The 17,155-nt window shown below is 39.6% G+C and overlaps 1 protein-coding gene across 18 annotated transcripts in view; it reads right to left on the reverse strand.

The window, feature by feature from the left end:
- Positions 1 to 4,118: 4,118 nt before the first annotated feature.
- Positions 4,119 to 17,155, reverse strand: part of LOC122869088 (RNA binding protein fox-1 homolog 3-like) — a 487,998-nt gene continuing 474,961 nt past the window's right edge. For 17 of the 18 annotated variants that reach the window (XM_044181675.1, XM_044181689.1, XM_044181692.1 and 14 more), the window contains one exon: positions 11,119 to 15,857. In XM_044181675.1, the coding sequence (XP_044037610.1) occupies positions 15,813 to 15,857 (45 nt within the window). In that variant the 3' untranslated portion in view covers positions 11,119 to 15,812. Of the gene's footprint in view, positions 9,226 to 11,118; positions 15,858 to 17,155 lie in introns of those variants that run through there. The other variant, XM_044181686.1, reaches the window with a different exon arrangement.

The raw sequence follows: 17,155 nt of genomic DNA on the forward strand, positions 1-17,155 counted from the left end.
ATACGTGTTGTAGTGTGTGATGGGGCAAAGTCTGTTGGGCTCACCAAGTTAAATTTAAGACTTCTCGAGACATTTTTAATGATTTAAAGAATTAGAATGCAATTTTAGGATCATACTGGCCAAAGTATTTTCATACTAATGAATACGTCCATACGTGACAATACGTCCTGGAATTATTTATTATTATATCACATTTTTTCAGTACTTCCCATAACAGTAATTCATAATGATATAAGTAAATTAACGCAATCTGGATCCACAAAAGCAACATAAAATGAATAAATGGATTAACCAAGTAAAAATGATTAAGTCATGTAAGTTCAAGTTTTTGCTGAAAGTCAACACTTGCCCATTGTGAGACGATGAGCTTCCTAGCTACTGCAGCGAGCAGTAGTGACAGTGTTTGCTACAGGTCTAATAGTGCTGACTGAAACCCCATAAAAAAAAGATTCAACATCCTTGTGCACGAACAATCTACTGCTGCAACAATCCCACTTTTAGTTTATAGGTGTGTGACATCTCCCGACAGCCAGCAAGATTTTATGACGTCATTATGTGACATTACTGCTGGTCAGGCAAGAGAAAATATTTCAGACATTTATAAATGAAAATTAAGACTTTTTAACACCTTTTTGAAGAAACTGAAGTCAATGTTTTTTAAGATCGGACCCTTGGAATAGCGACCATCTGATATATTTGCAGTTATGTAGGTAACTAACTGCATATCTTTTAAGCGTACACAGATACACATACATCATAGACTGTATATAAAGATGGACGACGCTACTTCCTCCCACTGCACAATAATGAAGCCAAAATATCCCGGATACGGGAGCTGCCATCTTGCGCTGGTGACGTCATTTGGAGCCAGAGACTGGGGAGTAGTGATCGGGGTTGGAGCCGCGGTATCGAGGTCCCGCCCACACACCCGGCCGACTCAGTCGCAAGCCGGCCTCAGCTGTCAATCATGACGTGTAACTTCCTTTTTATAGCATCAGATAACTAATTAAAACCAAACTCATCAGAAATATGAACACTTGAACATACATCAGCGTGATAAGAACTACCTATAATGACAGAAACCATTTATTTGGCGTATACTTTTTAGCTTGGCTCATGTCCCATCTGCTAACATGGAGGGGGCGGGTTTATGACCTATACTGCAGCCAGCCACCAGGGGGCGATCAAGATGTTTTGGCTTCACTTTTGAGGAGCTGTATTGTCGTCCATCTTTATACACACTCAATGACATACATACATATACACTCACATACACTGAAAGACAGATACAAACAGTACCAGTCAAAAACCCTTCTCAGCCCTTCTCTTATGACAGCTGAGATTAATTAGTGTCATATAAATACTTGAAGAACAAACTGTGTTATGAGCTGCTTTGGATTCAGTAGTCATTAGGCTCATGAATCATCTTTGTTAATTTTATTTGCTGCCAAAATTACACGAGGAAATCCTGTACCTACAAAACTGGTAGTGTCTACAAATATCTTAGCCGTGTTTCTTTTTTTGACACCAACAGACTTGCCGTTTTGTCAGCCGCTCTCCGCTCGCCTCTGCTAGATGTGCTGTGACTTGATATATCAGGTCTTTTAGCCCCTGCTTTGGCTCAAATCCAAGGCCCATTTGTACAGATGGGGTTTTACGTGGGCCATTTTAGCAAAGCACCCTCCCCATAAAGCCAAAGTGTCTCATCGCTTCATAATTGTGTGATTATGGTCAATTGCTGTGGTTGGGGTGACAGATTCTATTCGAGCCCAACAGATGCTTTTATCATATTTTAGATCCCCATTTGACCTTAATCAACCGTTACATGTATGAATAAAACGGGAAGATAATATTTCACTCCTGGGGTGGATCAGGTGTCTGAGAGGAGCTGGTATGACAGAGAAGACGCTGAGGCTGTGAGGGAAGATGAAACACAGACAAGTGGTGGTCAAAGCTGAAAAATGCTGCTGTTGAATGAATCATGCAACTACTGAGGCCTCCAGTAGGAATGTATAAGACAGATAGATAGTGCCACCAAGTGGGAATTAGATGATATTGCATTTACTGTATGGGAACTTATAAATAATAAATAAAAAAAGAATAGCAAGTGGATGTTATTTACATATTCAGATATAATTTTACAATTGTAAAAATCGATTTCATTTTTTTCCTTATATAAAGGTCTTTTTGAGTAAAGACTAGTGAGACATTCTGTGTGATTTTGGGATAAACAAATAAACTTGAATAATAATAACTAAAACAGAAAGAACTCACCATCAAAAACACAGAGACGATCTGGAGGTTTCTGTATCCTTTCCATCTCTGCATGTCTCCTTCACATCCGTTCATTACCTCCATTAAATGTCAATGTCATGCCAAAGTAAATACACATATAACAACATATGACTTGTTTTTTTACTCGTGTGAAAACTGTCTCACACAATTCAGCTGTTTGTGTCATTGGACTAATTTTCCTAATCGTCACAGTTCGTCAGATGCAGTGAAAACACAGCGATGTGCAAACAGGACTTTAAAGTTCCTGTGGCTCCTTAGAATCTGGAACTAAGATTAACAGGGCCATTAGTTTATAGTACTGTACATACTGTTTATTATTAGTACGTAGTATATAATTGTGCCATGTCTTAAAGGAGCTATATGTAAGAATTTTAGCTTAAAACATCCAAAATGTTTAAAAAATTAACTAAAATTATCAACAGAATGTGAAGAAATAACAGTTTTGACATTAAAAATGTCTATGTATTGTGTTGCAGAGATATCTATTGAAGTTAGCATGCTAACCAGCTAGCCCTGGCCCGTCCTGTCTCGTAAATACCACTTTGTACCTCAAGAGGCAATAGTGAGTCACTGTAGCGACATGTCTGCCCTCAGACATGAGAGGATGAAGAAGTAGCACTGCCTCGAGGGCAAGAAACCAGAAAGAAGTGATAGAAATAGAAGCAAAACATTGGCGTTGCTTTCCACCGCTGGAGACAGCTCTTGGCGAGTAAAGGGATAAAGTTTGATGCTGAATTTGCAACGTTTCTTCTCGACTGGTAAGTAAACAGCTGTTAATGCTAACGTTGGCTATTTAGTGATAGCTTATAATGGTAGCTAATTGTATAATGTTACTGACAGTGTTAATATGTTTGCTAAGTTAGCTGTTTGTTGAAAGAGAGACCTATGGGAGGGACGATAGGGGTGGACGCCCCAAATGTCGGTGATATGCTGCCCCCAGTTTGTTTAGCGTATGAATTCAACAGGTGGCCAATTCTTACATATAGCTCCTTTAAGGTGACGGTACTAGGTGCTGTACCACTCATATGTACTAAGCTTGAACCAGGTGATTCCTTACTGTGATATACGACAGCTCTCACATGTCAAAGCCCGGACTGTCAGAGGAGCTTAATAAAGACAAATGGAAGAAAATGTTAAACCCATGCAAAATTCTACGGTCATTCTCATTTGGCAGAAATGTGTAAATGATGAAAGAAAGAACTAAAAATCTGATTTAACTGGGTTTCAGTTGAGGCCTCGGGCTAAAAAACCCTTCAAAATGTAAAAAGGATGCATAGCACATTCACCTATTGCACAGACCACTTTGAGCTCATTTTGATGTGGCATAGCAGTGACACAAATAACAACAGTGTTTTCTGGATTGTCAATTTTTCTTTTTTTGGCCGTGACAAAAAAAAAAAAAAATCCCATCTCCCATTGTTTGTTTAATCCTTTGAGCCTCTACAAAGTCAACAATGATGGAGAGGCACTGATCTTTTGAAGTATTTACATTTGTGTTTTTTTGCCTCTCCTCCTTCCCCCTGAAGGCGTGCGTCTGTTTTTCCTCTCACGGACTTCAGTCTCAGAGTTTGTCTTTGCTGCGGTTAGGTAAATGGCAGCCTCTGCGACAGACAGGTGCTCTCCATCTTGTAAACCCTGAGGGGGTTTGGCATAAGACAAATGGGTCAGGGAGCGTCACCCCCTCGCTGTTCCACCTGGCGCATCTCATATGGCGTTGCAGTGATGTTGTGTCATGGGATTTGTAGTCTTACCACAAGTCCCAGTCCGCCCCGAACATGCAGCAACTCATCACTCACCACAAAACAGCGCTGAGACACGGAGGCTGAAGTAGACAAGTTTATTAATGATAATAATGAGGATCATGAGGATGATGATAATATTAATTAGTCATAATTATAATAACGTTAATGTCGTAATAAATAGAACTCTTCATCTGAAGCACATAAAGAGAAGCATACAGAAAGAGAAAAAACAAAAACACAAAGTTCAGAGTACAGAGCCAGAGGAGGGGGCAGGGACTTCTAGAGACATTTTTTTTACCTTTCAATATATCCATTTAATTTTTTAACATTTTTAAACTTTATTTAACTGGAACATTTACAAAAAGGAGAAAGAGATAGATTTTAAAAAATCCTTATAAATAAATTTTGTCATTATTAGAACAAAATACAAGATTTCGGGGAGTCAGAGGATGTATGTCTTCTTTTTTTCTTTTTTATTCCCCTGAAAGGACAGCTGGGGGAGGAGGGGAGGGGTAAGGGGGGTGAGGGTTATTATGTACAGAACACCAGGAATACAAAAGGGGCCAGGGGGCAGTTGGGATGGGGGGAGGAGGGTGTCGTATGGGGCGGGTATGTCGGGGTCAGGGGGGAGGCGAGGGACTCTCAGAGGGGACGTCCTGCTAGTGTCACAGCTCAAGCGGTTGTGCTCAGGAAGATCAGGACCAGTTCATTACACTGAGGGCATCTGAAGGAAGGAAGGGAGGGTCGCTTTAACCCCGGCCCCGCTCCATCCAGCTGCTGTGGTGCAGGCGGGAGTTTTCCATAGACAAACATTTTTGTAAAGGCAGAGCTTCTCTGGACGCAGAAATAAACTCACCGGTTGGGTTAAAACAGTGGGTCAACGAGCAGAGACAAACCACCACAGGTTTGTGAAAGTGCGAGTTAAAACTAGCTGGAAAAATTTGTGAATTATTTTTTTTTTTAATCCATACCTGACCACTGATGCTAGTACGGCTACTAACTTGGAAGACCAGCCAGACTAGCTAATAAGTTAATATTCCACTAATACATATGTTTTATATTGACAATAGATCAAAAGATAATGTGTGATGTGAAACAGGTTGCACATTATCATGAACCCACAGAAATGTTCTTAAATCTCAGGTGTGTTTTTAACTGATTATTTTGTTTGTATACAACCACAGCTATAATTGTTGAATGCTAACAAAATAATTGTTATCTTTGTTTTACCTTTTATGAGAAAATACAATAATGCAATGAAAGCTACTAGAACAGGAGCTAACCTGGTAGGACTTTGGCTCTTTGACTATTCATTGTCACTCAGTGACTGCTAAAGGACTGCAGATGAAAATGAGCTTCAAGCTAACTTGAGTACAACACTTAAAATGGCATCACTGTACACTGTCCCTTACTACTACTACTACTAATACTGAGACTTATTTGGATACACTGTACTGCAAATGTTGCTATTGTATGTGCATCAGAATTAACAGTAATTTGCAATTTGAGTTAACCGTTGACGTCCAGTTTGAAATTTTTAACCTTTCAATTAGCTCAAACTAAAACAGTAGCAGCCTAATATCTGACATGCATGTCTACGTGACTGTTCTATAGAAATGCTACATACTGACCGTTGACATAAAATACAATGAAGTGTTGAATCCTAAGTTTCCTATCATGCAATTTAGCAAAACACTGTTCTGACAAAGGACAAAATAAGCAGAGATGCAGCTCAAATCCAATGAAAAGACTCAAACCAACAGTGAAAGTATCCACTAACAAGTATCGTGTGTATCACAGCCTGATGGATCTTCTTCCTCTGAGCCATAGAGCTCCACTGTTGTCCAGAAACTATTAAAAACACATCAGTGAGCCGCACTGTTGCACTGGGTGACATGTTCCTTCATCACCATGAACACACACTATCCTGCTGCCCCAAATACTCACTACACCAACAAATTAACTATTTACTTCAGTTTGAGTAACGTTTGTTACAAACTGCAGTGTTCCGCTGTTTTAGGAAATTACCACATTTTTAAAGATTTACACAGCCACAGACAGGAAGTCAGAAAGACTAACGCATTGTTGGTTTTGGTCTTTTCATGGGATTTGTTGACAATAAGTAAAATATAGAATAACAGCAGCCTTATTGCCTAAGATTTTATGAACTACTAGCTAACTAGAAAAAGTACATAACAGTGTTGTCTTCTAAAAATGTGTCTATCACATGTGACATCATATTTGTTTTTGTTGCAAAGTGCATAGATCATTCAGTGGACAAAATCAGATCATGTGACCAAACCTTAATGTTAGTAAGCCAAAAAATAAATAATAAATAAATAAATAAAAACTGTGGTTCTTTATCTCTGTCAGTTAACTTGAGCATTAAGCTGATTTTTGCCTCCAGAGCAGCTCTGCCTCCCAGGAAGTTCCTGTCAAAGTAAAACTCCAACCTGCTCCAGAGTCGTTTCTGACCCACCACAAGTCTGTAGCGGTAAGTAGGCCAGATAAATCATGTGACTCTCAGAAACAAACCTACAGGTATAAAAATGCTAAGCCTGCATATGATCGCTGCATGGTAGAACAAATGACCGACTTTACCCCAATTAGACTTCACAACAGTTAGTTGCCATGATATAGATACTCTTTGTAATATATGAGAAGCTGTCTACAGATGAACAGAGGTCGCGTGGGTAGGAGCCCTGATTCAGAACGTTTTTTTTTAACCTGAAATAAGATGAAGTTAATCAAGAAGTGTGAGGTGAGATTTACTGTACAGCATATTGACAGTGCACACTGTAGTTTTGTACAGGAAGCCAGGAGCTTAACCGAGTGTTACCCTCTTGGAACAATTCACACAAAACCACTACGAAGTAGTGTACCCTGAACTCTCAAACAAAGTTGTGCTTCACCCGAACCTGCTCGCCTCTGATAAAAAAGTTTCTTTTCAGGGCCAGCAGGTTATTTCCAATATGCAATAAAACCGCCTGCCCACCAGGGTCAGCATGAGAACAGCAGTTCATAAACCGAGGCTGCTGCAGGAAGCTGCGAGCTGGGCTTCATCAGCAGGGCTCGTTATATTAGCAGAACAGCGAGCTTTTCCTCAGCAGTTATGAGCAAATGAAATCTGGGTCACGTCAATACACATCCGGGTTCTGCCATCATCACAGAATCTCGCTGTCTCCTGATCAAAGAGCACTGAGACTGTGTTCAAATCATACTTTGGTTCAAGTAAGAAAAGAAAAATCAATATTCATAAACTTTTTATCTGACACCCACAACACCTTGCACTAATTAGCAAGTCTTCCCAGCTCCATTGAAGGGCCAAAGTGTCTGTCGGGTAAAAGTAGGATGTGATGTTTTGCATTTGATGGGGCAAAAATGTAGTATTGTGTGTAATTCTGCATGTGTTGTAATTGTAAGGGTATTTGCACAGGGTGTGTGTGTGTTTGTGTGGTAAAGGGAGGTTTCGGGGGAGATCAGTTCACACTATCACCATCACACTTTCAATCGTTTAACACATGATCACATGTTACAGTAAATATCAGGGACATATTTAGTTAGAGGGGGGTCTGATATCTATGTTCGGGGGGCCAGAGGCTTTCCTGCCCACCTTCTCTACTCCCTGACATCACCACAGCCCGTATAATAGATATGTATATATATTTATATACAGAAAAAGAATACATACTTATTGGACACCCTAGACATTAATGTACATTCAAGAACTGAACCAACATTCTTGTTTAAACACGTTTACAGTGACTCTCCTGATATAAAGAATTAAAGTTTCTCTTCCACCAAATTAAAACTTTTTTTTCCTCTTTAAAAGTTTTCAGTGCCAAAAAAAAAAACTAAAAAACACACAAATATTCTCAGAATACATTGACAAAAAAATTGACATATTTTAGCCCTCGTTCCTTGTTACCGTTGGATGGGCACTACTGTATTTCTATAATGTTTTATCTAGCGACATAGTCTATATGCCTCAGGCTTGTGTTTTGGTTATGCACCTGCTGATGTAGTACAATGGGATTATTCGAGTATAATTCAATTTGTTACATGGACGTTGATGAGTTATTCTCGTCAGGTGGAAACGTGCATCCTTGGTAGTTGTACGCACCTTATTATCGCGTTGGTCTGACAGTTTGTCTGTCGGTGCAGAGTGACACAAAGGCTTGGGCTCGGAGTCTGGCAGGTGAGTAAAGTCGGCGACTTCTGCGCCATTTTCTTTAACTAGTCCTCAGTCAGTGACCTCTGCTGGGGCGTGGAGAGGGGCAGACCGGGGAGGCTCTGCTTTATACCGTCTCACCATCCCGCCGTGGCTCACCCCCCCCACTCCCCAACGATGTAAACCAGTGACGCTGCCCATTGGGGAGGGCGGGGATGCCCAATGGTGCTGCCAGGAGAAAGTGACATCACGACAGTATCCACGGAGGACGCTGCTAACAGTAGGCGCTGCCGGTCAGTGACACCGCAACAAGGAGGAAGGAGCGACATCACCGGCCCAAAAAAGAAGGAAGGAAGGAAGGAAGTAAGGAAGGAGGTCCGGGAGGTTGGAAGGAAGAAGGCGGAGCAGTGAGACCAGAGGGCTGACCTTTGACTCCACCCACAGGAAGTACAGCGTAGAAAGTGCTTCTGCCTGGATGCCGAGCTCTCCCTACCACCTTTCTGTTTATGTTTTTGTTTTTGTTTACACAACCTCGGCGACAGAGCAGTTTGCCATAGAGAGAGAGGGGGGGCTCCTCCCTCCTCCTTCCTGCATACCACAGAATCAGCATCAAGGGCCAACTGTTCATCTCCCTTACCAAAAAACATAAAAACAGATTTGTACATATATACTGCTTTATACACACTTTTTACCATTGTAAATCACAAAAGTATAGAAAAATAAAATGTTTTATAATAACGGGACACTTTTCATTCTCTCTCTGTCTTTTTCTACCCGGCAAAAAGGTGGTCCCTGGTGGAAACTGGCTCACTCCGTCTGTCAAGTTTGTGGCTGGTTTGACACCGCTGCCGCGGCGCCACTTTGTACGCCTCCCGTCTTCCCTCGCCAGCCTCAGTAGAGGGACTCCTTCTCGTCTTCTTCTTCTTATGTTATTTTCTTAAAGCTAGTTCTCCTCTCTTCGTTGTTTTCATCTGTGATGTCCATCAATACTGAGTACAGCTCTTCCTTTTGTATTTACTGGAAACAGGGGAGAAAAGTGGGGAGACTGGTAAATATGCAGAAGGTTATGGTTCTGATAGGCATACATAATGAGAGGTGCTATGAAAAGTCAATGTGGAGCAGCTCAGTGCAAGTTTATTCCTTCTGAACAAGCTTTTTGGAGTGGGGATCTTGTCACAGAGAGTATAGGCTAGAAAATAGTTCTTTGAGGAAAAAAAAAAATCCGAGTAAACATATGGGATAATGCATGGAATAAACAACACACTTTCTTTAAAAAGTCCCTCCGCCATAACATTTTTTTCCATCTATGTAATGTACACTATTAAAAAGGAGGAAAAGTTCACAATGCAAGGTTAAGACACACCGGCAGAGTCAAAACAGCCGAAAGGAAACTACACTTAAAACTCAACTGCAAAAAGTTTGAGAGCAGAGAGACAATAGCTTCATTCACTTTTCATCCCGTTCTTGTAATGTGGCATAAAAGAAGCGGGAGCAGCGGCCTTACGCCTGCCAAAACTAGTGCTACTGCTCTCCCCAGAATAAAGAGTGCGCTGTAATCATACAAGTGGAGATCGGCAGTTTGGCAGTGCAAAAGGAAAAGTGAAAAGTCTCAGTGTAATGGGGCTGGATGGAAGCAGAGAAGGGAGGGTGGGGTGTGTGGGTGTCGGGGGCAGGCAAGGCAAGGCGAGCATCCCAGGACCCTCGTCATGACAGATGCTCGCTAATTCGGAGTGATCTTCAGCAGCTCCATGGAGCTTCTGACAAAAGAAATAAATAAAGAAATGAAAGAAGACGAGGCTTTAATTTGGAAACGCCTTTGTAGTGCGTTACCCACCCCCTCCCCCAACCCCAACTTCCAATCCAGAGAGACAAACAGTCAAACAAGTGGCGTGTTCAATCAGTGTCCTCCCTGCCTCCCCTTGTATCTCTGCACATGGAGGAACTGGCCTGAGCCTCACCACCTCCCCTATCCATCCTATACCTCAGATTTACTGAGCGCTCGCTAGGGACCCACTATACAAAAATATCCACATGCAGTCTTATAGCTCAGCAGGGAGGGAGCACAATAGTGCTGGAGCTACATATAGTGCTCACTGACAGGCAGCCTAGAACTGAAAGGGGCTGCGGAGACAAATATATTAATCACCCACGGACGTGAAGGATTCAGGGGAGGGTTGGATCAGGTACGAGTCTATCTTTAGCAATTAAAACTTGAGCCCATTAAAGGGTTGGTTCACCCATATTACAGATGCATTTGTCTGCTTAGACCTATTAATAACAAGCCATGCAGATAGTTTTAGTTTTATTTGCCCAGGTTTTGACATAGGTTTCTCAGATTTCTGCTGTCACAGCAATACAATGAACGCGAATTGACTTTACTTTGTGGTGATTCAATTTTGAAACTGACATAGTAACGCAAATGTCAGAATGTGATGGCTGAGTGTTCTACACACTGCAACCATAGCCTAATAATAAGACAATTGCCATTTTGTTTTCACTTCATCATTAATGTTCATTTTAGCCAGTTTCTGTTTGAGTAGTATCTTCGTCTGTTTTCTTCCGTATGACTTGCGGTCTTTCTGTATTTGCAGCTCATTTCTTTGCGCATGTGTCGTCAAATTGGTGAATATTTCTTAATTTGCGGTGCTTTTTCTAAATGTGACGTATGAGAATAAGATGTTTTTTTTAAGTTGAATTGCGTTGCGCTCTCTTGACCACCACAGAAATAGTCCCTATTTGCAACTATCTGGATGGCCAGACACCACTACGGGTAATTGAAAATTAAATGTTTTTTTTTTAAAAACAAATAAAAGGTGCACACATACAAAAAAAAAAAAAAAAATCCATTATCAGATTATGATGGAAAACCCTTAAATTGACAACAACAACATCCATGGGTGAAGGCAGACATAATGATCTTATAACTGCTTTATTCTGACACTCAAAACAACCAGAGATACTTATGTCACATATTGACAGCAAAAATAATTCATGAATAAAGAAAGTCATAATAGTATACTTTTACCTATGAAATGAATCCAAAAGAACATTACTTTACACCTTTCAGACAATATATTCTCATTATAGAAATGACATACAATTCAAGAACAAGTTCAGCTGAATTGAAAATACACCGATAACCCCACTTCATATAGGAATACATATAAAACAGTTACTCAGAGAATTGCGATATAGTGTGTCTATATACATTTAAATGTATTTACAAGTACTGTAACTTTTTTGCTTGGTTCTCTTTTGTACAAATCTTTTAGGTGGATTAATAAATGCACCTGCCAGCTTATCAGGGCTTAGTGAATACTTGTATTAAATATAAATGATGGATAAAGAGCATTTTCTGCGGATATGTAAACGTATCTCAGTACTACTTTTTATAAGTACGAACACATGTTTGGATCAAATAGAGGTCTGGTTGCATATTAAGCTGGTTATGGAATACAACAAAATTAAACTAAAACTAAAAGTGCTTGTTTTTATAAATTCACATTTAAATTACTTTTGACTTACTGTAAGCATAATTAAACGGCTCAGACCTCCACAATACTGACTACCCGAGTTATTTACATGTTATGTCTTTAACATTTAAGCCTTGATAAGCTGACACTGAAACAGTTAAACAATGCTAATTTGAACTTTTTCTGTAAACTGTAGACAAACCCGTGCAGACTGATAAGAGCAATTCCAGATGACAATACTCAAACCTGTCCCTGTAATAACATTACAGTAGAAAAAGGGTCATACTGATGTCAGAAAACGTAAAAGGCATGAGTCTGTAATGGAACCTCATAGTGAGATATTTGTTGGGATAGCTACTATGTGCACTCACAAACATATGTCTCCATTCACGTTGAGCAGTTGACCAACAGGTCTTTTAACATCAGGAAGCACAATAAAACATCAGCAGCATTAACTAGGGGGTAAATGAGAAGGTGACAGATACTGATGAAAACGAATAAAGACCACTGGCCAAACTATTAGCAGTTTAAGGTTGGAATCGATTTACGAGGGAAAAAACTTTTTTGAGACCAAAATCTCAATTTTAATAATTTACGTTCATTCTAAAATATATGTGCTACAAATTTAGCTACTTATGCTCAAGACTCGAGGAAAGACCAATCTGACAACACTTGACAATGTTTTTTGTCAAACCTTCTGACAACAAGCCTGATAGTCTGACAGTTTCTCACTTTAAGAATAAGCCTAACCCATCACATACAGTTAACTCATCCATTGTGTACAAAAGCATGTGCACCTGCTCGGCTCAGATACTAGTTAACCAAATGGTTCAAACTCCCAAAAAGCCAATGTAGTCCTTCATGACTTGAGATGATTAAAGTTAAAGTTAACACTTTTCTTGCCACTGTGAAGCTATTGTGATGTTATTACAGGGACTTTGAGTGAAGTCATGTAAAACTGTTAGCAAACTGCATACACTTCCTCTTACTGTCTCCTCCCTCTCACACACACACACACACACACACACACTCTAATGCATATATATATATATATATAGCACATAGGCACAGACATTCAGATCAGAAAACAAAAAATCTATTTCATTCCAGTCTAACTTACTAATAGTGGTCACTAACTGAACACCCACACACGTACTCTGCTGCAGAGTTTATACGAGAAACTCCTCCAAATGCACAAACCACTTCTCCTGTTTGAAAATGGTAAAAATAATATTCAAAGTTTGTTTTGACTCATATAAAAACCCCAAATGGTGTGCACGTACTAGCATATAAAAGGAAGAACAACGTTTGTTTACCTACATAAAGATTTTCTTTGACTCATGAGATAATGGGTTCATTTTCTTTTTTGATATACAACATTACTCTATATGATTTTAACATCTTTACTAAACATAACTAGCTGTATATGATACTTTTATAAATATGTTACATCTCGGAAAGTATTGAAAAACAAATAAAGTGCAACAAACAGATTTTTTTTCTTTTTAAACCACAAACACTTTTGTGAGTACATATAAATTAAATATTATTGGCAATACCTTTTGAGTTGTATTTCCATAGCTGCACTGAAATCTTGACAGCTAGCATTAGCTACACAGAGATTTTCTTTTCAATCCACCTCACGTAGCACAAAGTTGTAATAGAAGCCAATGCAATCACTAAGAGGCGAGGACTGCTGCACTCTACACACATTTACATTGTGTCTCCTGGGTGCTTTTATATAATATCTTGCTGTACTTGTGAGTGTATACAGTTGAAAATGTTTTATAAAGTATATGTCTACATAAATATTTTACAGTAGCTTTATTAAAGAACAACAGTAGAGTGTTATTTTATCATCCTCTCTTAGGGTCTCTGCTTAAACAAAAATCAGCTCTTCTAGAAAGCCGTGTTGCAAAGAGGACAAACCTGCTGGTTGTGTTAGAAATGAAACTATCCTGCCTGCTGAGAAGTGAATAGCACTGTATTCTAGTTTGTGAGTTTCAGTTAGCTTATCCTGAGGTAAAACATTTTGTGCAATGCTTAAAAAAGAGACCGGTGACTTGTAGCAGAACAGCCCTCTGTCAGGTGCACCCACCTCAGTGCTGTGTCTAAACTGTGTGTGTGTGTGTGTGTGAGTCGATGTGGAAAATGTTTGGTGCACCTTGAGTACAGTTTATCTGCCATGGTGTATTAGTGAGGATATGCAACCGTGTCTTCTGCAAATTATGTTCATATGCAACCCCTGCACACTGTAATGCAATTTTTCGATAAACCAATTACCCATTTAGTTTTGTTCATAATGGCCATCGGGAGTTCCCAGATGCCTTCAAATTGCTTTTTGTTCAACCAACAATCCAAAACCAAAGAGATTTGATTTCCAATAATATAAAACAGGGAAAATCTGGCACCAGTAACTTTTGGGCCTTTTCCTTAATGTTTGACTCAAATGATTAGTCGATTTTAAAAATAGTCAATTGACTAATGCCACTAATCCAGTACAACAGTCTTGTAATAAATCCTATTTACAAGCTACAGTCTCTACTGAGATTGTAATTTGTCGTGATGTTTCATAGGACTGCATTATATTGTTAGGTGCGTCTACCAATTCTGCTCCTCCATATTTATGTGTATTTTCTGTGAGCAAAATATTTCAAAAGCCTTCCAATATAATGCATTCCAATACAACAATATCACAATATATCTACAAAATGTACCATAGCATTGAGTCGACAATTACTAACACAAAAACTAAACTTTTGAAGTAAGGTCAACATATCAGACAGAACTAACTATAATCTTACAAACTGCAAAACATTCAGTGCCAACTTTTGAAAAATAGATGACTTCTAGAATACGTTTAAACTTAAAGGACGCTCCGCCAATTTCAGACATGAAGCTGAGTACTCTTTATTAGTCGAACTGTTCAGCCTATTAAAACACTTGTATAATGTCTTCTGTGGTTCTGGAGGAGCCTTATAATGTCTGAAAATCTGTCTACAAATTTTCAGAAAGCCTGTGTTACAAACTGGGGGAGTGGAGTTTAAAAGACGTGACCGTTTACCAAACAGGATCTAATGAAAGACGAGTGCTCTCCAACTAAGAGCACATGGTTCATTTGGTCCTGTGAAGTATTAAAAATATCACTGCCAACGCATGAGACAGGATGTGAAGCCCGGTTGATGGTGGGAAAGGCAAACGCTCATCCACACACACACATATATATATATATATATATATATATATATACCTTTGGCTGTACTTACATGAAATGCCAAACGATTTTGTCCCTGAACGTAACCCAGACAGCGTTCCATTTCCCCCTAACGCAGAATAATTGCATACAAACGTAGAGTAATTTGCAGGAGACTGGGCTGGAGTATGAGCATTGTGAGTCCAAGACAGAACACCTGACCTTCGTGACCCTTTACTCTGCATGCTGTCATACCACATAGTACAGCTTGTAAGGCTCTAATGCAAGTGCACAAAAGTAGGACACTCCAACTTTTACAGAAAAACAAAAGCAATCAGAGCAGTGCTATCTTTGATCTAAGAATTACCAAGGCATGTTAGTCAGCGTGTGGACTGATCTCTTTATTTCTGCATGTTAAATGGAAGATAGAAGTTAGAAAATAATTAACTGGTATGGATTAGTGATCAGTGTCGACGTGATCACACGTGGTATGTTTCCTGTTTGTCATGTGTATATATATCATAAAAATGCCCCAGTATATTCTTAGTCAGATGACAGCGGCTGCATACACACACCTCTGAGCATGCATCATGCGTGCTGCAGTAGGCTCACATTGGTTATGGTGACACAGCACCCATATTCAGCAATCAAGATAATGCACATGTGCATAAAACTTTCCAAAAGAAAACCAAAAGCACAAAATGAATACAAAACAAGAGCAGACCAATGATGACATCAAATAGGTTGTTGTAGAAATATCGGCTTGAGAGGGTGTCAGGGGAGGGGCTCAGCATTGGGACCTGGAAGCTTTTAGTTTGATTTAGCTCTCCACCAAGGACCAGGTGTTCGCTTGTTTTGAGTTTGTTTTTTTTTTTAGATTGTTTTTTGTTTGTTTGTTGGGGTAATGTCTCTGTCTTTTCTCGCTTTTTTTCTTTCTTTTAGTAGGGAGTGAAGCGACTGTACCCTCCTCTGTATAGGCTAGCCTGCAACATCAAAGATGAAAAAGTACCAATCAGTATTCAGGTGACAGCTTTAACTGGTTTCTCTTTCTTCTCTTTCTCCACAAATTTCCTTCCTTTTTCCATGCAAGTTATTTATATCGGTTTCCACATGATAACGATCATGAGGCGGATTGATAGTTTGATATATTTAAGCCAATCTTTGGAGTGTGTGTTAGGAACAGGGTCATCAGGAGTTAAGGTGGATTAGTTAAGGTGGTGTAGCTGATAGAAAATAAATTGTTTTTTTTAATATAGTAGCATTGCAAAAAAGAGCACTTTCTTGGAAAAAAATATCCTAGAAACACTGGGCCTGGGTTACATATTTTCTTTAATTAATTACATTAAGAAATAAATTAAAATATATTGTGCTTTGTGCTTTTTACTTGAGGAAAACCAGTGTTTTTCAGGCTGTAACAAGATCAGAAATTTAACCAAAGCAGAATAAGTTCAGAGAGGTTTAATCACAGCTCCTTTTCAAGTCTAGCGGAGGTGTCTGCACCTTTCTGGCAAACCACCACAGGAAATTAGCCCTTAGATTTAGCACCATGCTCAAGATATCTAGGGCAGACACACACATAAAGCATGCATGTGGGCCTATGCATGCACACCTGCACATGCACGCGCACGCACGCACGCACGCACACACACACACACACACACACAAGGTCCCTCCTCTCATCTTTCGGTGGCTGTGCTGCAATTAGGAATTCAGAAAAACTCCAAAGGCTACTGAGTGTCTCTTCAAAGGCTAATTTTGCCTAATTTCGGGAGCCCTCTTGCTTGTACAAAACTTTCATCCATATGAGATGCTTCTGTATGCTGGAAATGAGAAAAGAGAATTTCCAACCTCAGAGGAACTAATTATTGTATAGCTTTTAAATGCAAAAATGACTCCTCTCAGCTGGAGAACCATCAATCAAATATGATTAAAGAATTAGGAACCAAACTGGTCTTTTCTCTTTAGCTCACGAGTTTATTCGATGTTGGCCTCACCACAGCCCATCTCCCAGTAGCTTCGCCATTTGTTCAACACCACATGAACACACACACACACACACACACACACACACACCCTCTCGAGTCTGTGTTAGCTCCCTGAGCTCCCAACACACACAACATTAGCTCTGATATTTTTAGGGGCCAAATCCTGTCTTCTGCTTTCATCGAGAGGATGAACAAAGTGTCAGAGAAATGGAAGGAAATTTGGAGGAAAAAGAATAAAGAATAAAAAACATTCAAGCACATTTTTAATTAAGTAAATGAAGAGGAAAAAGAAATGT

Source organism: Siniperca chuatsi, linkage group LG21 (assembly GCF_020085105.1).
Source record: "Siniperca chuatsi isolate FFG_IHB_CAS linkage group LG21, ASM2008510v1, whole genome shotgun sequence".
NCBI lineage: Eukaryota > Metazoa > Chordata > Actinopteri > Centrarchiformes > Sinipercidae > Siniperca > Siniperca chuatsi.